Consider the following 21,148-nt stretch of genomic DNA (forward strand, 5'->3'; position numbering starts at 1 on the left):
CTATTTTATTTTAATGTTTGGTGTGCATTAGTTTCTAAAACCAGCTATCCAAATAAAACACTAAGTCCTTGGTGATCTTCATAATTTAAAAGTTAACTTATTTTATCTTTACTACTGCTAGTAATAGCTCCTGGTTTCTGAGCGTCTAATATGTGCTAGATGTGGTCTTAAGTACTATAGTGCACAATCTCCTCTAATCCTCCAGTAGTCACATGATGTGTGTGATGCATTATACCCATTTATAGATAAGGAAACAGAGGTTCAGGGAGATATGACTCCATCTGAATCCAAGCTCGTGATCTTTTCATGGTGCTTTTTAGAGGGCATCCAAATAACTAATGTTTACTTGGGAAGTATGTGTATATTAAATTGGATTTCATTTAAAACATTTGTTAGTTTTCTGAATTGCAAACCTATTAAAAGTTATAAAAAGATTTTTAAAAAACTAAATGAACATTGGTAGTTTCAGGTTAATAACAATCTGAGTAATTTAATTAAAATAATTATTTTTATTTGGGAAAAGAGAGGAAAACCCAGAATATGTAGATAACTGATGCCAGCATTTTGTCTTTGCCTGTCAACACTGAAAATAAGCATTCATTTTGAGAAAGACAGCTCCTCCTTCTTTCATTTATAATTTTAAAAGTAGATATGGCAGGTTTGGCCATTTGGAAGTTCAAAAGACTGTTTCATTATTCTATTTTGTTTTTTTGTTTGTTTCATTTTATTATTTTTAAGGATCAAGTTGCTGGTGAATGTGTTATAGAAAAACAGGACAGAATCCACCCAGCTTTACAGCCACACAGCTCTGGGTCTGAACCTTTCCTGTCTCAACAGCGCTGGCAGAAGAAAAGAGAACATACTGAGCATAGTGGGGAAAAGAGACAGGTCAGCAGAGATCTCTTTGGAATAAGTCATTGTGCTGCTGCTTGGGAAACAGACTTTAGGAAGCTTCATTTCTATTTAGAATGATGTGCTAAAAAGGCACATACATAATGCAAGGAACATATAAAGAAGGGTAGAAATGCTAAATGTTAGTTATCAAATGTCAGTGAGTTGGAAGCAGAGTAAGGATTTTATCTTCTCCAGCAAGGATGGACAGCTCATTTTGAGAGTTAAAGGAACAGGCCAAAAAAGGTAAATCTCTGATTCCTCTTATGTCATATTAATGAACAGTTTCTCCCTCAACTTCTGCATAAGATCATGGCAACCCCTCATTTCTGGAAGTAACTTTCACAGGCACCCTCTCTATAAGCTTCTTAAATGGTCATTCACTTTTGGCAGAGTTTCTTCCCCTCCGCCCCCCGCCCCCCGCCAACTGCAATGTTTTAAAGTTTTTGAGAGGGAATCACTGACAAATACATAGATTTACTGATGGGGGACCTTTGGAGGTAGATGTATATGACACTGATAATCTCTCTCTCTTTGTTAATTTTTGAAGTTCCACGAGACTCCTCCTCGTCTTTTGCCTTCTCTTTCTCCTGTTGGAAAAGTGGATGTCACATCAACACAAAAAGTTCCTGAAAACCAAAGTAGAGTGGTCACTGGGTCTGTGAGCAGTTCGAGGAACAGTGAGATATCATCATCAAAGGTTTGTAGGAGTCTATGTTGGATTTTTTTAAGCTTTATTATAAAGCTTTTTGGTTGTAAATCCTGCATATATTGTGAAGTTTTGTATTAAAACATCTTAGCCCTGCTTTTTGCCAAACACTGGAAAGCGCAAATTTGTGATTCTCAACAGAAGCTTTGATTGAAATGGACAGATTCTGTTGTTTCAGGGCTGGTCACTTCCAGTTAATTAAGGAGACCAAGTGGATTCTGAATGTAGGAAATGCAGAATTCCCTATTTGCCCTTCCAAAGATGAGCTCTTCCTAGAAATGAGGGCTGTGATCATCCTAGGTAGCAGTTGTAAGCCTGATGTGAACTGGTTTCAAATGGACACTCCCTTAAAGACCTGTGCAGGACCTTTCCTGTAGTGCTGGATGATATGTCATGCATTGTAGGTATTATAAGAACAGTGAATAGGAATGGAAGTAACTGACTTTCTTTAAAAGGACCGACCATTATCAGCAAGAGAGAGGAGGCGACTAAAGCAGTCACAGGAAGAAATCTTCCCCTCAGGTAAAGTTTTCTTTTTCCTTCATCTATTGGAGGTTATTGGTATGGCTCATGGACATAGCATTGGTACTGATTGTGAGGTGTTAAGAATTTCCAGCATCAGTAATCCATTTGGGAAACCAATTTAGAAGAATTTTTGAAATTTCCTAGTCAAGCCTTTTAAAAAATTGGCATAGTATTGGATCTGGAACTTGTGTTATTAGAGAAAGAGGACTCTAAAAAGAGAGCAAGAGAGCTTTGAGTGACAGTAACTCCTGGGAGATTTCAGACAGGAAAGCAGGCGACTGTTTAGTTTGTTTCCATGTTCAGAGTCTGTTGGTCAGAGAAGTGCTGTCCTCTCAGGAACAGAGAGAGGAAGCCAGGAGAATGGTACTGCCCTGGGCTGAGGGCTGTGATCATTCCTATTACTATTATCTAAAGACAACATATTCTAGCAGTTTCCATTTATTGAATGCTGACAATGTCTCAAACATTATGCTAAGTATTTTAAGGGCATTATCTCATTTCATATTTTGCAGCGGAGGAGACTGAGGGTCAGAGGGGTTAAGTAACTTGCTCAAGGTCACAGGACTGGTAGACCTAGACCTGAGATTTGAACTGAGGTGTCAGACACCAGAGTGATGATGAATATGCTGTCTGAGTTCCTTCTAGGCTGGCCCTTGCTGGGGTATCTTCCATAAACAGTGCAAAGCCCTCTTCTATTGAGGCCAGCCCACCATAAACAACTGCTGGGGGTTGTCACTTTTTCAGGCCCTTCAGTGAGGAGAGTTTCTCTGAGTCCAGCGGGGCCAGGGAAACCACAAGAGGAAGGCCACCCTACCCCTGCTAAATGGTTGTCTTCTGACTACAGCGTTGCTCAGGTACATTACATAGTCCTAAGTTAAAATGTACACATGTCTACATCTGGCAAGCCTAATAACAGTAAACCTCATAAATGCCAGCTCTATTTATTCCTGGGACAGTGCTGACTTAAGTTACACTTTTCACACTTCCTCTGATAAGAAAAAGAACTGGTCAATAATAATTAAAAGGATTTTCTTTCCTTCATTAAGGGAATGGACTTTTCAGACACTCTTATAAACAACTGGCAGCCTAGTTAATATCTTTCTTAGGCAGTCTTTTAAACAAGACTTCCAAAGGGCTTCCACTAGGCAACACTTTGCTTATTCTGCTGTGTTAATAATATACCAAACGACCTGGCCAGATTTTAGTCTCACCTGCTGATCCTTCCTTTGTTTCCTGTTTGTGTCAAAGTACCTTACCTTTCGACCCAGGGATAATGTAGGGGCACCATTTGGTGGCTAAATGGATAATTGCAAGGTTTTAACCACGTTCACTTTTTTGTGTAATAATACCCTGGGAATAATTATTCAGTTTTCTGTATTCCAGTTTTTGACATCATTTCTAGGAGCATATAATTACTTTTTTAAAAAAAGAAACTTCCTGCCCTTGAAAGTAATGAAGATTTTTTCCTTTAACAATAGTGTGTAATGATTTAATTGTTTCACTAATTAAAATGATCCTCTTTATTTTCCAAAGTTGTAACATTTGTGTGTAATTATATCAGGTAATCCTTTAAAAATGAGTATCATGGGTGAGCAAACTGAGGTTACTTTTTATTTAGATGGCATTCTGTCTAGTTTAAAATGCCAACATTCCTTATGGTACCAGCCCTCTGCTTAGAAGTTCAAACACCAGAACTGTTTGTCTGCTCTCCTCTGGAAAGGAAATTTCTTCATAGCTGAGACTTTCCAGGACCTTATAAAACTTCACCTTGATGTTCCTCAGGCTTCACTTATGAACTTCATGGGTGAACTGGGACATTATTTGGTAAAGTAACTTCAATTTTTATATCCATAGTTCTCCTGTTAAATTGGACCTAGGTGTACATTGTGTCTAGGCGTTGCATCTAAGACTGTTTCATGTATTACATTCTGGTTGTGTTGTCATGTGGAATTTTGTTTTTCCAAACATTAATAGGAAAGGAAACTCACCCATTGTCTCTCTGAGGTTGAGTTAAGTTCTTCTACAAGTTCAACTGATAAATCAAATGGGGATTCCAAGGGAGGGTAAGTTCTTATTTTTCTATCTCCTTTCATAAGCTATTTCTGTTTGTATTAATTTTATTCTAATTTAATTTTTTTACTTAAAAAATTTTTTATTGAAGTATAGTTGATTTACAATGTTGTATTAATTTCTGCTGTACAGCAAAGTGACTCAGTTATACATATATTCTTTTTCATATTCTTTTCCATTATGGTTTATCACAGGATATTTTTTGTGTGTGTGTGCTTTCTCTGAACTTTATTTTTTTATCACAGGATATTGAATAGAGTTCCCTGTGCTATACAGTAGGACCTTGCTGTTTATCCGTCCTATAAATAATAGTTTGCATCTGCTGATCCCACACTCCCAATACTTCCCTCCCCCACCCCCAACCCCCTTGGAAACCACAAGTCTGTTCCCATGTCTTTGAGTCTGTTTCTGTTTCACAGATATGTTTGTTTGTGTCATACTTTAGATTTCACAAATAAGTGATATCATATGGTATTTCTCTTTCTCTTTCTGACTTACTTCGCTTAGTGTGATAACCTCTAGGTCCATCCATGTTGCTGTGAATGACAAGATTTCATTCTTTTTAGTGGCTGAGTAATAGTCCACTGTATGTATGTGTATATAAATGTATGTGTGTGTATGTGTATCTATCTATCTGTCTGTCTCACATCTTGATCCATTCATCTGTCAATGGACATTTAGGTTGTTTCCATGTCTTAGTTATTGTAGATAGTGCTGCTATGAACATAGGGGTGCATGTATGTTTTCGAATTTTAGTTTTGTCTGGGTATATGCCTAGGAGTGGAATTGCTGGATGTTGCATGGCAACTCTGTTTTTATTTTCTGAGGAACCTCCATACTGTTTTCCATAATGGCTGCACCAATTTACATTCCCACCAACAGTGTAAGAGGGTTCCCTTTTCTCCACATCCTCTCCAGCATTTATTATTTGTAGACTTTTTAATGATGGCCATTCTGACCCGTGTGAGGTGGTACCTCATTGTAGTTTTGATTTGCATTTCTCTAATAATTAGTGATGTTGAACATCTTTTCATGTGCCTATTGGCCATCTTTATGTCTTCTTTGGAGAAATGTCTATTTAGGTCTTCTACCCATTTTTTGATTGGGTTGTTTTTTGTTGTTGTTGTTATTGAATTGTATGAGCTGTTTATATATTTTGGAAATTAATCCCTTGTCAGTTGCATTGTTTGCAAATATTTTCTCCCAGTCTGTAGGTTATCTTTTCTTTTTTTTTTTTATGGTTTCCGTTGCTGTGCAAAAGCTTATAAGCTTGATTAGGTCCCATTTGTTTATGAATTAATTTTAAATGTACATTTATAGTAGCATTCAGACCTGTAGTACTGTCATTGATAATGTTGTAATTGGTTTTTGGTATATGCAAGAGCTAAAATTCTCTTTTAATGAACACATCTGATTTTCATTCAGAATTCTTATAAAATGTCTTCTTAGAGCTGTGGGTTTATAGTTTTCATTAGTGGAAACAGTTTCGCCATTATTTCTTCAAGTATTTTTTTGGACCCCCTCCTGCCCTCCTAAGGATTCTGAATACATGTATATTAGATTGCTTAAAGTTATCCCACAGGTCACTAATTGTATTCTTTTTTTTTTTTTTAGTCATTTTTCCTCTGTTCCTTTTTTTTTTCTGGCCGCACCGCATGGCTTGTGGGATCTTAGTTCCCCAACCAGGGATTGAACCCATGCCCTCGGCAGTGAAAGCGTGGAGTCCTAACCACAGGACTGCCAGGGAATTCCCATCTTTTCCATTTTTTGTAGATTCTATTGCTGTATCTTTGAGTTCACTAATTTTTTCTTCTGCAGTATCTAATTTGTTAATCCCATCCCACATATTCAACACATTGTACTTATCATTTGTAGTTCAATTTGGATCCTTTTTATATCTTCATTGCCTCTCCTTAACATGTTGGTGTTTCCTCTACCTTGGTCATATGGAATATATATATATATATATATATTTTTTTTTGCGGTACGTGGGCCTCTCACTGCTGTGGCCTCTCCCGTTGCGGAGCACAGGCTCCAGACGTGCAGGCCCAGCGGCCATGGCTCACGGGCCCAGCCACACCGTGGCATGTGGGATCCTCCCGGACCGGGGCATGAACCTGCGTCCCCTGCGTTGGCAGGCGGACTCTCAACCACTGCGCCACCAGGGAAGCCCTCATGTCTGGTATTTTTGACGTGATGCCAGACATTGTCAATTTTATCCCATTAATTGATGATATTTTTATATTTCTTTAAATATTCTTGAACTTTGTACTTGGATATAGTTAAATTACTTAGAAATAGTTGGGCGGAATTTATATGCAAAATCTGGGACCTTGTCTTTCTCACTCTCTCCTTTCCAAGATTCTTCTCTTACTTTCTAGTGACAGTGGTGGTCTCAAACTCTGTCCTTTGGTTTTGCAGGCAAGAAAGACTGTGGATTTTCTGTTGTACTTTAGCTGCCTATGGCTTGCCTTTAGGCTAAAGGTGTTGACTCTCCTCCAGAATCTGCTTGCAAAGTTTGTACATTCTTCATTGTCCTCACATAGTTGATTTTTGTATTTTGTCCAGAGTTTATACTTATTTGTGGAAGGGTTCTGTCTGTAGGAACTTACTTGCTCATTAGAAAGCAGAACTTCCTAAAGGTTGTTTTGTGTATAATTTCTAATGAAAAATTCTCATGAAGCCAATTAATAACAAGAGAATTTTTTCTTTTCCAGGAAAGGTCATACAAATGAAATGAGTGACTTGGTACAATTGATGACACAGACCCTGAAGTTGGACTCTAAAGAGAGCTATGAAGATCTCCCGGTACCAGAGCCAGTGTCAGAATTTAAACTTCATCGGAAGTATCGGGACACGCTGATACTTCATGGGAGAGTTGCAGAGGGGGCGGAGGAACTCCGTTTTAAAGAGCTACCTTCAGGTGGTCAGTTTATTGTTTTACACCAAGCAGGAGAGCATATGTTTACTGGAAAAATGTATCAAACTAAGGAGCTTAATGCTTGCAAAATTTTTTGGTTTTTTTCATTATTTCATTTGGATATCTTCATAAAAAAATATATCTTATTTTATGTAACAGTTGTATTCCTGAAAAGTTGAATGAAAATTGGTTTTAAAAATTGGTTAAAAATAAATGTAAATAAATACATGTTTGGAATTTTTCATGTGGACTTTCTTCAAATTAGACAATTTGTAGTTTTTAGATTTAGGAGATGGTGATGAGACATGAAGCGTAAGTTCATATATACGTTTTAGTCATTAAAAATACATGAACTCTTGGGCTTCCCTGATGGCACAGTGGTTGAGAGTCCGCCTGCCGATGCAGGGGACATGGGTTCGTGTTCCGGTCCAGGAAGATCCCACATGTCACGGAGTGGCTGGGCCCGTGAGCCATGGCTGCTGAGCCTGCGCGTCTGGAGCCTGTGCTCTGCAATGGGAGACGCCACAGCAGTGAGAGGCCCGCGTACCGCAAAAAAAACAAAAACAAAAAAACATGAACTCTTAAACTAAACTCTTGTCAAAGTGAAAAGAATCTTAACATGACAAGATTACCAGGAAAAAAAAAAGAAAAAAAAATTGTGTTCTTCTTGCTGCAGTGGTGAAAGTGTTTACTTTTTCCCTGTTGTTGTTATTGCTTTTTAGCTATCGTGCCAGGTTCTGAAAAAATCAGAAGAATAGTTGAAGTCTTGAGAGCTGATGTAATTCGGGGCCTGGGGATTCAGCTTTTAGAGCAGGTGTATGATATTTTGGAAGAGGAGGATGAATTGGAAAGAGAGGTGAGTGTCCTATTAGCTGTGTCAGCTGCTTATGCTACGGAATTTTTTTAATGGCCTTTTGAAATATAATTAACATACCATACATTTTACCCATTTAAAGTTTACAATTCAGTGGTTTTTAATATGTTCACAGAGTTGTACAACCATCACCACAAAAATGTTAGAACATTTAATTATCCCCAAAAGAAACCCTGTACCCACTGTCACTCCCCATTGTCCTATAGGCCTTTCACCCGTAAGCAACCACTAATATTTCTGTCTCTATATCTGCCTATTCTGGACATTTCATTTAAATAGAGATGTACAAAATTATGTGGTCTTTTGTGACTGCTATCTTTCATTTAGCATATGTTTTCAAGATTTATCCATGTTGTAGGGCACGTCATGTACTTCATTCTTTTATATGGCTGAATAGTATTCCATTGTATGGCTATACCACATTTTGTTTATCTATTCACCAGGTGATAGACAGGTTGTTTCCACTTTTTAAAAAATTTATTTATTTATTTATTTATTTATTTATGGCTGCGTTGGGTGTTCATTGCTGTGCGCGGGCTTTCTCTAGTTGTGGAGAGCGGGGGCTACTATTCGTTGCGATGCACAGGCTTCTCATTGCGGTGGCTTCTCTTATTGTGGAGCATGGGCTCTACGTGCGTGGGCTTCAGTAGGTGTGGTGTGTGGACTCAGTAGTTGTGGCTCGCGGGCTCTAGAGCGCAGGCTCAGTAGTTGGGGTGCACAGGCTTAGTTGCTCTGTGGCATGTGGGATCTTCCTGGATCAGGGCTCGAACCTGTGTCCCCTGCATTGACAGGCGGATTCTTAAGCACTGCACCAGCAGGGAAGCCCTGCTAAGTGTTTTTTATCATGAAAAGGTGTTGGGTTTGTCAAATGCTTTGTATTTAGATGATCATGTGGTTTTTGTTTTTTCTTCTGTTGATATGGTGTGTTGCATTAATTGGTTTTTGGATGTTAAATTGTCCTTGTATTCCTGAGATAAATCCCACTTGGTCATGGTGTATACTGCTTCTTATATGTTGCTAGAGTCATGTTTCTAGTATTTTGTTGAGCATTTTTGTGTCTCTGTTCACATGAGATATTGGCCTTCAGTTTTCTTTACTTGTGATATTTTTATTGGTTTTGTTATCAGGGTAATACTGGCCTCAGAATGAGTTGGGGAGTTTCCCTCATCTTTCTTGGGAAGAATTAGTGAAGAACTGGTATTAATTCTTCTTGAAATGTTTGCTAGAATTCACCAATGAAGGCATCTGGGTCGGCCTGAGTTTTTCTTTGTGGGTAGTTTTTTGATAATAAATTCCGTGTCTTTACTTACTATATTCAGATTATTCTTCTCTTTCTAAAATTTGTATCTTTCTAGGAATTTGTCCTTTTCAACTAAGTTATCTAATTGGCGTACCATTTTTTTGAGTTTTATTTTATTTTTTTATACAGCAGGTTCTTATTAGTCATCAGTTTTATACACATCAGAGTATACATGTCAATCCCAATCGCCCAATTCATCACACCACCACCACCACCACCCTGCCGCTATCCCCCCTTGGTGTCCATACGTTTGTTCTCTACATCTGTGTCTCAATTTCTGCCCTGCAAACCGGTTCATCTGTACCATTTTTCTAGGTTCCACATATATGCGTTAATATACGATATTTGTTTTTCTCTTTCTGACTTACTTCACTCTGTATGACAGTCTCTAGATCCATCCACGACTCAACAAATGACCCAATTTCATTGTTTTTATGGCTGAGTAATATTCCATTGTGTATATGTACCACATCTTCTTTATCCATTCGTCTGTCATGGGCATTTAGGTTGCTTCCATGACCTGGCTATTGTAAATAGTGCTGCAATGAACATTGGGGGGGGAAATTTTGAATTATGGTTTTCTCTGGGTATGCCCAGTAGTGGGATTGCTGGATCATATGGTAATTCTATTTTAAGTTTTTTAAGGAACCTCCATACCGTTCTCCATAGTGGCTGTATCAATTTACATTCCCACCAACAGTGCAAGAGGGTTCCCTTTTCTCCACACCCTCTGCAGCATTTGTTGTTTGTAGATTTTCTGATGATGCCCATTCTAACTGGGGTGACGTGATACCTCATTGTAGTTTTGATTTGCATTTCTCTAATAATTAGTGGTGTTGAGCAGCTTTTCATGTGCCTCTTGGCCACCTGTATGTCTTCTTTGGAGAAATGTCTATTTAGGTCTTCTGCCCATTTTTGGATTGGGTTGTTTGTTTTTTTAATATTGAGCTACATGAGCTGTTTATATATATATATTTGTGTGTGTGTGTGTGTGTGTGTGTGTGTGTGTGGTACGCGGGCCTCTCACTGTTGTGGCCTCTCCTGTTGCAGAGCACAGGCTCTGGACGCGCAGGCTCAGCGGCCATGGCTCACGGGCCTAGCCGCTCCGTGGCCTGTGGGATTTTCCCGGACCGGGGCACGAACCCGTGTCCCCTGCATCGGCAGGCTGACTCTCAACCACTGCACCACCAGGGAAGCCCTGTTTATATATTTTGGAGATTAATCCTTTGTCCGTTGATTCATTTACAAATATTTTCTCCCATTCTGAGGGTTGTCTTTTCGTCTTGTTTATGGTTTCCTTTGCTGTGCAAAAGCTTTGAAGTATCATTAGGTCCCATTTGTTTATTTTTGTTTTTATTTCCATTACTCTAGGAGGTGGATCAAAATGATCTTGCTGTGATTTACGTCAAAGAGTGTTCTTCCTATGTTTTCCTCTGAGAGTTTTATAGTGTCCGGTCTTACATTTAGGTCTCTAATCCATTTTGAGTTTATTTTTGTGTATGGTGTTAGGGACTGTTCTAATTTCATTCTTTTACATGTAGCTGTCCAGTTTTCCCAGCACCACTTATTGAAGAGACTGTCTTTCCTCCATTGTATATCCTTGCCTCCTTTGTCATAGATTAGTTGACCATAGGTGTGTGGGTTTATCTCTGGGCTTTCTATCTTGTTCCATTGATCTGTATTTCTGTTTTTGTGCCAGTACCATATTGTCTTGATTACTGTAGCTTTGTAGTATAGTGTGAAGTCAGGGAGTCTGATTCCTCCAGCTCCGTTTTTTTCCCTCAAGACTGCTTTGGCTATTTGGAGTCTTTTGTGTCTCCATACAAATTTTAAGATTTTTTTGTTCTAGTTCCGTAAAAAATGCCATTGGTAATTTGATAGGGCTTGCATTGAATCTGTAGATTGCTTTGGGTAGTATAGTCATTTTCACAATGTGGATTCTTCCAATCCAAGAACGTGGTGTATCTCTCCATCTCTTGGTATCATCTTTAATTTCTTTCATCAGTATCTTATAGTTTTCTGCATACAGGTCTTTGTCTCCCTAGGTAGGTTTATTCCTAGGTATTTTATTCTTTTTGTTGCAGTGGTAAATGGGAGTGTTTCCTTAATTTCTCTTCCAGATTTTTCATCATTAGTGTATAGGAATGCAAGAGATTTCTGTGCATTAATTTTGTATCCTGCAACTTTACCAAATCCATTGATTAGCTCTAGTAGTTTTCTGGTGGCATCTTTAGGATTCTCTGTGTATAGTATCATGTCATCTGCAAAGAGTAACAGTTTTACTTCTTCTTTTCCAATTTGTATTCCTTTTATTTCTTTTTCTTCTCTGATTGCCGACACTAGGACTTCCAAAACTATGTTGAATAATAGCGGTGAGAGTGGACGTCCTTGTCTTGTTCCTGATCTTAGAGGAAATGCTTTCAGTTTTTCACCATTGAGAATGATGTTTGCTGTGGGTTTGTCGTATATGGCCTTTATTATGTTGAAGTAGGTTCCTTCTATGCCCATTTTCTGGAGAGTTTTTATCATAAACGGGTGTTGAATTTTGTCAAAAGCTTTTTCTGTATCTATTGAGATGATCATATGGTTTTTATTCTTCAATTTGTTAATATGGTGTATCACATTGATTGATTTACGTATATTGAAGAATCCTTGCATCCCTGGGATAAATCCCACTTGATCATGGTGTATGATCCTTTTAATGTGTTGTTGGATTCTGTTTGCTGGTATTTTGTTCAGGATTTTTGCATCTATATTCATTAGTGATATTGGTCTGTAATTTTCTTTTTTTTGTAGTATCTTTGTCTGGTTGTGGTATCAGGGTATTGGTGGCCTCATAGAATGAATTTGGGAGTGTTCCTTCCTCCGCAATTTTTTGGAAGAGTTTGAGAAGGATGGGTGTTAGTTGTTCTCTAAATGTTTGATAGAATTCACCTGTGAAGCCATCTGGTCCTGGACTTTTGCTTGTTGGAAGATTTTTTTTGTGTGTGGTACGCAGGCCTCTCACTGTTGTGGCCTCTCCCGTTGCAGAGCACAGGCTCCAGACGCGCAGGCTCTGTGGCCATGGCTCACGGGCCTGGCCGCTCCGCAGCGTGTGGGATCTTCCCGGACCGGGGCACAAACCCGTGTCCCCTGCATCGGCAGGCGGACTCTCAACCACTGCGCCACCAGGGAAGCCCTTGTTAGAAGATTTTAAATCACAGTTTCAATTTCATCACTTGTGATTGGTCTGTTCATATTTTCTATTTCTTCTTGGTTCAGTCTTGGAAGGTTATACCTTTCTAAGAATTTGTCCATTTCTTCCAGATTGTCCATTTTATTGGCATAGAATTGCTTGTAGTAGTCTCTTAGGATGCTTTGTATTTCTGTGGTGTCTGTTGTAACTTCTCCTTTTTCATTTCTAATTTTATTGATTTGAGTCCTCTCCCTCTTTTTCTTGCTGAGTCTGCCTAATGGTTTATCAATTTTGTTTATCTTCTCAAAGAACCAGCTTTTAGTTATATTGATCTTTGCTATTGTTTTCTTTGTTTCTATTTCATTTATTTCTGCTCTTAACTTTATGATTTCTTTCTTTCTGCTAACTTTGGGTTTTGTTTGTTCTTCTTTCTCTAGTTTCTTTAGGTGTAAGGTTAGATTGTTTATTTGAGATTTTTCTTGTTTCTTGAGGTAGGCTTGTATAGCTATAAACTTCCCTCTTAGAACTGCTTTTGCTGCATCCCATAGGTTTTGGATCGTTGTGTTTTCATTATCATTTGTCTCTAGGTATTTTTTGATTTCCTTTTTGATTTCTTCAGTGATCTCTTGGTTATTTAGTAACGTATTGTTCAGCCTCCATGTTTGTGTTTTTTACGGTTTTTTCCCTGTAATTCATTTCTAATCTCATAGCATTGTGGTCAGAAAAGATGCTTGATACGATTTCAGTTTTCTTAAGTTTACTGAGGCTTTATGTGTGACCCAAGAGGTGATCTATCCTGGAGAATGTTCTGTGTGCACTTGAGAAGAAAGTGTAATCTGCTGTTTTTGGATGGAATGTCCTATAAATATCAATTAGATCTATCTGGTCTATTGTGTCATTTAAAGCTTGTGTTTCCTTATTTATTTTCATTTTGGATGATCTGTCCATTGGTGTAAGTGAGGTGTTAAAGTCCCCCACTGTTATTGAGTTACTGTCGATTTCCTCTTTTAGAGCTGTTAGCAGTTGCCTTATGTATTAAGGTGCTCCTATGTTGGGTGCATATATATTTATAATTGTTATATCTTCTTCTTGGATTGATCCCTTGGTCATTATGTAGTGTCCTTCCTTGTCTCTTGTAACATTCTTTATTTGAAAGTCTATTTTATCTGATATGAGGATTGCTACTCCAGCTTTCTTTTGATTTCCATTTGCATGGAATATCTTTTTCCATCCCCTCACTATCAGTCTGTATGTGTCCCTAGGTCTGAAGTGGGTCTCTTGTAGACAGCATATATATGGGTCTTGTTTTTGTATCCATTCAGCAAGCCTGTGTCTTTTTTTTTTTTTTTTTTCTTTTTTTGCGGTACGCGGGCCTCTCACTGTTGTGGCCTCTCCCATTGTGGAGCACAGGCTCCGGACGTGCAGGCTCAGCGGCCATGGCTCACGGGCCTAGCCACTCCGCAGCATGTGGGATCCTCCCGGACCAGGGCACGAACCCACGTCCCCTGCATCGGCAGGTGGACTGTCAACCACTGGGCCACCTGGAAGCCCAAGCCTGTGTCTTTTGGTTGGAGCATTTAATCCATTCATGTTTAAGGTAATTATCGATATGTATGTTCCTCTGACCATTTTCTTAATTGTTCTGGGTTTGTTTTCGTAGGTTGTTTCCTTCTCTTGTGTTTCCCACTTAGAGAAGTTCCTTTAGCATTTGTTGTAGAGCTGGTTTGGTGGTGAGGAATTCTCTTAGCTTTTGCTTGTCTGTAAAACTTTTGATTTCTCCATCGAATCTGAATGAGATCCTTGTCGGGTAGAGTAATCTTGGTTGTAGTTTCTTTCCTTTCATCACTTTAAATATATCATGCCACTCACTTCTGGCTTGTAGAGTTTCTGCTGAGAAATCAGCTGTTAACCTTATGGGAGTTCCCTTGTATGTTATTTGTCATTTTTCCCTGGTTGCTTTCAATAATTTTTCTTTGTCTTTAATTTTTGCCGGTTTGATTACTATGTGTCTCAGTGTTTCTCCTTGTGTTTATCCTGTATGGGACTCTCTGCACTTCCTGGACTTGGGTGGCTATTTCCTTTCCCATGTTAGGGAAGTTTTAGACTATAATCTCTTCAAATATTTTCTCAGGTCCTTTCTCTCTCTCTTCTCCTTCTGGGACCCCTATAATGCAAATGTTGCGTTTAATGTTGTCCCAGAGGTCTCTTTGGCTGTCTTCATTTCTTTTCATTCTTTTTTCTTTATTCAGTTCTGCAGCAGTGAATTCCACCATTCTGTCTTCCAGGTCACTTATGTGTTCTGCCTCAGTTATTCTGCTATTGATTCCTTCTAGTGTATTTTTCATTTCAGATATTGTGTTGTTCATCTCTGTTTGTTCTTTAATTCTTCTAGGTCTTTGTTAAACATTTCTTGCATCTTCTCGATCTTTGCCTCCATTCTGTTTCCGAGGTCCTGGATCATCTTCACTATCATTATTCTGAATTCTTTTTCTGGAAGGTTGCCTATCTCCACTTCATTTAGTTGTTTTTCTGGGGTTTTTTCTTGTTCCTTCATCTGGTACATAGCCCTCTGCCTTTTCATCTTGTCTGTTTTTCTGTGAATGTGGTTTTTGTTCCACAGGCTGCAGGATTGTAGTTCTTCTTGCTTCTGCTGTATGCCCTCTGGTGGATGAGGCTATCTAAGAGGCTTGTGAAAGTTTCGTGATGGGAGGGACTGGTGCTGGGTAGAGCTGGCTGTTGCTTTTGTGGGCAGAGGTCAGTAAAACTTTAATCCACTTGTCTGCTGATGGGTGGGGCTGGGTTCCCTCCCTGTTGGTTGTTTGGCCTGAGACGACCCAACACTGGAGCCTACCCGGGCTCTTTGGTGGGGCTAATGGCAGACTCTGGGAGGGCTCACACCAAGGAGTACTTCCCAGAACTTCTGCTGTCAGTGTCCTTGTCCTCACGGTGAGACACAGCCACCCCCTGCCTCTGCAGGAGACCCTCCAACACTAGCAGGTAGGTCTGGTTCAGTCTCCTATGGGGTCACTGCTCTTTCCCCTGTGTCCCGATGCACACACTACTTTGTGTGTGCCCTCCAAGAGTGGAGTCTCTGTTTCCCCCAGTCCTGTAAAAGTCCTGCAATCAAATCCCGCTAGCCTTCAAATTCTGATTCTCTAGGAATTCCTCCTCCTGTTGCCTGACCCCCAGGTTAGGAAACCTGACGTGGGGTTCAGAACCTTCACTCCAGTGGGTGGACTTCTGTGGTATAAGTGTTCTCCAGTCTGTGAGTCACCCACCCAGCAGTTATGGGATTTGATTTTGCTGTGATTGCGCCCCTCCTACCATCTCACTGTGGCTTCTCCTTTGTCTTTTGGTGTGCGGTATCTTTTTTGGTGAGTTCCAGTGTCTTCCTGTCGATGATTGTCCAGCAGCTAGTTGTGATTCTGGTGTTCTCAGAAGAGGGAGTGAGAGCACGGCCTTCTACTCTGCCATCTTGGTTCAGGGCCCACACACCGGCATACAATTACTATTAGAAATTCTTTTTAATATTTTTTATTTCTGTAAGGTTGGTTGTTTAGGAGTGTATTGTTTAATTTCCACATATACTTGCACAAATATATTACATTTTTCTATTTTATAGGTTCAACAGTGTATTATATACATGCTGGTTTTTAAAATTATAGTAAAATACACATAACTTCAAATTTAGCATTTTAACCATTTTTAAGTATTTGGTTCAGTGGCCTTAAGTATGCTTACATTATTGTCCAAACATCACCACCATCCACCTCCAGAACTTTTTGCATTTTTCAAAACTGAAACTCTGTACCAATTAAACAAAAACTCCCCACTTAACCCTCCTACCAGCTCCTGGCAACCACCATTCTAATTTCTGTGTCTATGAATTTAACTGCTCTAAGCCTTGATACAATGCCTGAACACAGCATCTAGAAAAAGTAAAACTCGCCTGTAAAGAAAACTTCAGGCCCAGATGGCTTTGCTGGTGAATTCTTCCAATCATCTAAGGAAGAAATAACACAAATTCTTTAGAAAACAGAAAAAGAAGGGACATTTCCCATTTCTCCCCATAAGCCCAGAACAACCGTGATACCAAAACCCAACAAGGACACTACATGAAAAAAACATGAGACCAGAATCTCTCATGAACATCTTAATCATCTAGTATTTTGCTGAAGATTTTTGCATCAGTGGTCATAAGGGATATTAGTCTATATCTTTCTTTTCCTACAGTGTCCCTGTTTGGCCCTAGCACCAGGGCAATGCTGGCCTCATAAATGAGCCAGGAAGTGCTCCTTCCTCATTAACTCTCTGAAGAGTTTGAGAAGGATTGGTATCAGTTCCTGTCCAAATGTTTGGCAGAATTCACCAGCAAAGGTCCAGGGCCTTTCCTTGTTAGGAGGTTTAGATTACTGATTCAGTCTCCTTGCTAGTTATGGGGATATTCAGATTTTCTATTTCTTCATGATTCAGTTTTGGTAGGTTTTATGTTTCTTGGAATTTGTCCATTTTGTCAAGGTTATGCAACTTGTTGGTGTACAGTTGTTCATAGTACTTTCTTAGAATCCTTTTTATCTCTTTTTATTAGAGTGGTAGTTAGCGTCCCAAATCCATTTCAGATTTTAGTAATTTGAGTCTTTTTTTTTTCTTAGTATAGCTAAAGGTTTGTCAATTTTGTTCATCTTTCTGAAGAACCAACTTTTGCTTTTATTGATTTTTTGCTATTTTTCTGTTCTCAATTATATTCATCTCAGCTCTAATCTTACTATTTCCTTCCTTCTGCTAGTTTTAGGTTTAATTTGTTCTTTTTTCTATTTCTTTAGGCTGCAAAGTTAGGTTGTTGACTTGAAATCTTTTTTTTTAAAATATTTATTTATTTATTTGGTTGTGTCAGGTCTTAGTTGCGGCACGGTGGGATATTCACTGCCACATGTGGGATCTTCCTTGTGGCATACGGGATCTTTAGTTGCAGCATGTGAACTCTTAGTTGCAACATGTGAGATCTAGTTCCCTGACCAGGGATTGAACCCAGGCCCCCTGCATTGGGAACGCGGAGTCTTAGCCACTGGACTACTAGGGAAGTCCCAAAATCTTTTTTCTTTTTTAAGATAAGCATTTACAGCTATAAATTACCCCCTTAGCACTGCTTTTGCTGCATCTCATAAGTTTTGGTATATTGTTCTCATTTTCATTTGTCTCTCAATATCTTAAATTTCCCTTGTGATTTCTTCTTTGGTGCATTGGAGTGTGTTATTTAATTTCCATATATGTGTGAATATTCTAGTTTCCTTCTGTCATTGATTTCTAACTTCATCCTGTTGTGGTCAGAGAAGATACTTTGTATGTTCTTTTTTAATCTATTGAGACTTAGTAGTTTGTGGCCTAATATATATATCTCTTATGGAAAATGTTTCATGTGCACTTGAGAAGGATGTGTATCCTATCATTGTTGGGTAGAGTATTCCCTATATGTCTGTTAGATCTAGTTAGTTTTTGCATTGTTCAACTCCTCTGTTTTCATATCTTCTGTCTGGTTGTCCTATCCATTATTGAGAGTGTGAAGTTTCCAACTATTATGTGTAGAACTGTCTTTTTTCCTTTAATTCTGTCAAATTTGGCATCAAATATTTTGATGGTCTGTTATTAGGTGCATAAACATTTATAAGTATTATATCTTCCTGCCGTATTGATCCTTTTGTTAATGTATAATGTCATTGTGTCTTGTAACCTTTTGTGTCTTCAAGTCTGTTTTGTCTGATATTAGTATAGTCACCCCTGCTCTCTTTTGGTTACTATTTGCATGGGATATCTTTTTCAGTCCTTTCATTTTCAATCTGTTTTGGATCTAAAGTCTCTTGTAGAAAGCATATAGTTCTTTAAAAACTTAATTAATTAATTAATTATATTTTTGGCTGCATTAGGTCTTCATTGCTATGCGCGGGCTTTCTCTAGTTGCAACAAGTGGGGGCTGCTCTTCGTTGCAGTGCGTGGGCTTCTCATTGCGGTGGCTTCTCTTGTTGTGGAGCACAGGCTTTAGGCGCATGGGCTTCAGTAGTTGTGGCACACAGGCTCAGTAGTTGCAGCTCACAGGCTCTAGAGCCCCGGCTCAGTAGTTGTGGCACACGGGCTTTGTTGCTCCACAGCATGTGGGATCTGCCCGGACCAGGGCTCGAATCGTGTCCCCTGCATTGGCAGGCGGATTCTTAACCACTGCACCACCAGGGAAGCCCCAGAAAGCATATAGTTTTGTTAACAATTCTGCCAATTTCCATCTTTGTGATTGGAGAGTTTAATTCATTTACACTTAAGCAATTACTGATAAGGAGGAACTTCCATTATTTTGCTGTTTGTTTTCTATATGCTTTATAGCTTTTTCTGTCCCTAATACCCTGTATTACTGCCTTCTTTTATGTTTAGTACTTCTTTTTTTTTTGTAGTGAAACACTTTAATTCCCTTTTCATTTCCTTTAGTGTATATTCTATAACTAGTTTCTTTGAGGTTACCATGGAAATTACATTTAACATCCTAGTTTTAATACTCAAATCTGAATTTATACCAGCTTAACTTTAAAAATCTGCTGCTTTAAAGCTCTGTCTTCACCCCTTTTGGTTATTGATGTCACAGAATTACATCTTTATGTATTGTGTAACCAAAAACATAAACTAGTAATTGGTTTTTGTTTTGTTTTGTTTTGTTTTGTTTTTGTGGTACACGGGCCTCTCACTGTTGTGGCTTCTCCCATTGCGGAGCACAGGCTCCGGACGCGCAGGCTCAGCGGCCATGGCTCACAGGCCCAGCCGCTCCGCGGCATGTGGGATCCTCCTGGACCAGGGCACAAACCCACGTCCCCCGCATCGGCATGCGGACCCCCAACCACTGCACCACCAGGGAAGCTGCTGGTTTTTTTTTTTTTAATGCAATAGTCTGTTAAATTTTGAAGAAAACAAAATATGGAACAAACCAAAGTTATATTAGTACTAGACTAATAACTTTTTAGACTAATAATTTTTTTTAGTGTATTAGTGTCTTAAATCATTTTATTTAGAAAATAAAAAATGGAATTACAAACCATTGTTATAATACTAGCTTTGATAATTGCCCATATATTTACCTTTACTGAGATCTTTATTTCTTCATACAGCTTTCAGTTACTGTCTAGTATGCTTTCATATCTACCTGCATGACTTCCTTTGGTATTTCTTGCAGGGCAGGTCTAGTGGTAATAAACTTCTTCATCATTTATCTAGGAATGTCTTAAGTTCTCCCCCACCCAGTTTTATTGAGAAATAATTGATATGTAACACTGTGTTAGTTTAAGGTATACAACATAATGATTTGATATATGTATATACTTTGAAATGATTACCACAATAAGTTTAGTTAGCATCTATCATCTGTCATAAAATTTTTTTTCTTGTGATGAGAACTTTTAAGATCTACTATTAGCAACTTCCAAATGTACAATAGAGTACAATGAACTATAGTTACCATGCTGTATATTATATCCCCAAAACTCACCAGAAGTTTCTACGTTTTGACCACCGTTACCCATTTCCTTCACCCCCACTCCCCGCCTCTGGCAACCACCAGTCTGTTGTCTCTTTCTATGAGTTTGGTTTTTTTCAGATTCTGCATGTAACTGAGCTCATACAGTATTTGGCTTTCTCTTTCTGACTTACTTCACTTAGCATAATACCTTCAAGGTCCATCCATGTTGTTGCAGATGGCAAGATTTCCTTCTTTTTTCTTTCACTTTTGCAGGACATTTTTGCCAGATACAGGATTCTTGGTTGACAGGTTTTTTTCACTTTGAAAATATCATCCCACTGCCTTTTGGCTTCCAAAGTTTCTGATAAGAAATCTGCTTATTATCTTACTGAGGAATCCCTTGCATGTGAAGAGTTGCTCCTTTCTTTTTGCTTTCAAGATTGTCTTTGGCATTTGACAGTTTGATTATAATGTGTCTGAATGTGAACTCTTTGTGTTCATCCTACTTGGAGTTTGTTGAGATTCTTTGATGTTTATATTCATGTCTTTCATCAAACTTGGGAAGTTTCTGGCTATTATTTCTTTAAATAATTTCACGTCCTCTTTCTGTCTTCTTCTGGGACTCCCACAATACCTATGTTAGTCCCTTTAAATCCCTTGGAAGTTGCTTCAGCTGAAGGCTATGGTGTTTATAACAATGTCAATGAGCATTGCAGCAGTGGTTGCCTGCCTCTGTGTCTGCCCCTCTGTGATGAGAAGCAGCAATCAGCTGTCAGTACAGAGATCCCTAGTACTTGGAAGACAAGATTCTTATTGCCTACCCTGGCTCCTACAAGCTATCTACAGGCTGCTCCAGGAATGTTGGACAGCTACCTGCCTCTAGGTAGGGGGGTGCTAAGAGCTGAAATTGACTGGAATTAACCAAAATTTACCATCCAAGCCTTCCCCTGAATGTTTCAAGCCTTTAATAGACTCCAGAGTTCCAAAATAGTTACATCTGGCAGATTCTGCCAGTGCAATTTTTGTCCATGTGAGGAGATAGATTCCTGGTGCTTCTTCCTCCTCCACCATCTTCTATACATATTGTATTATACAATTGCTTTTAAAATCAGTTCAGAGAAGAAAAGGAGAAGCAATTTGTATTTATATTGTTTTTATTTACATAATTACCTTCATCAGTGCTTTTCCTGTTTTC

At 38.8% G+C, this 21,148-nt stretch overlaps 1 protein-coding gene across 2 annotated transcripts in view; it reads left to right on the forward strand.

The window, feature by feature from the left end:
• Positions 1 to 21,148, forward strand: part of NEK4 (NIMA related kinase 4) — a gene marked incomplete at its 5' end in the record, with an annotated part of 41,620 nt that overhangs the window by 15,798 nt on the left and 4,674 nt on the right. Inside the window, 7 exons of one of the 2 annotated variants that reach the window (XM_079712387.1) lie at positions 739 to 888; positions 1,442 to 1,591; positions 2,056 to 2,122; positions 2,870 to 2,979; positions 4,100 to 4,188; positions 6,913 to 7,118; positions 7,838 to 7,971. In XM_079712387.1, the coding sequence (XP_079568513.1) occupies positions 739 to 888; positions 1,442 to 1,591; positions 2,056 to 2,122; positions 2,870 to 2,979; positions 4,100 to 4,188; positions 6,913 to 7,118; positions 7,838 to 7,971 (906 nt within the window). Of the gene's footprint in view, positions 1 to 738; positions 910 to 1,441; positions 1,592 to 2,055; positions 2,123 to 2,869; positions 2,980 to 4,099; positions 4,189 to 6,912; positions 7,119 to 7,837; positions 7,972 to 21,148 lie in introns of both variants that reach the window. The other variant, XM_079712386.1, reaches the window with a different exon arrangement.

This window comes from Hyperoodon ampullatus (assembly GCF_949752795.1).
Source record: "Hyperoodon ampullatus genome assembly, chromosome: 10".
Lineage (NCBI taxonomy): Eukaryota > Metazoa > Chordata > Mammalia > Artiodactyla > Ziphiidae > Hyperoodon > Hyperoodon ampullatus.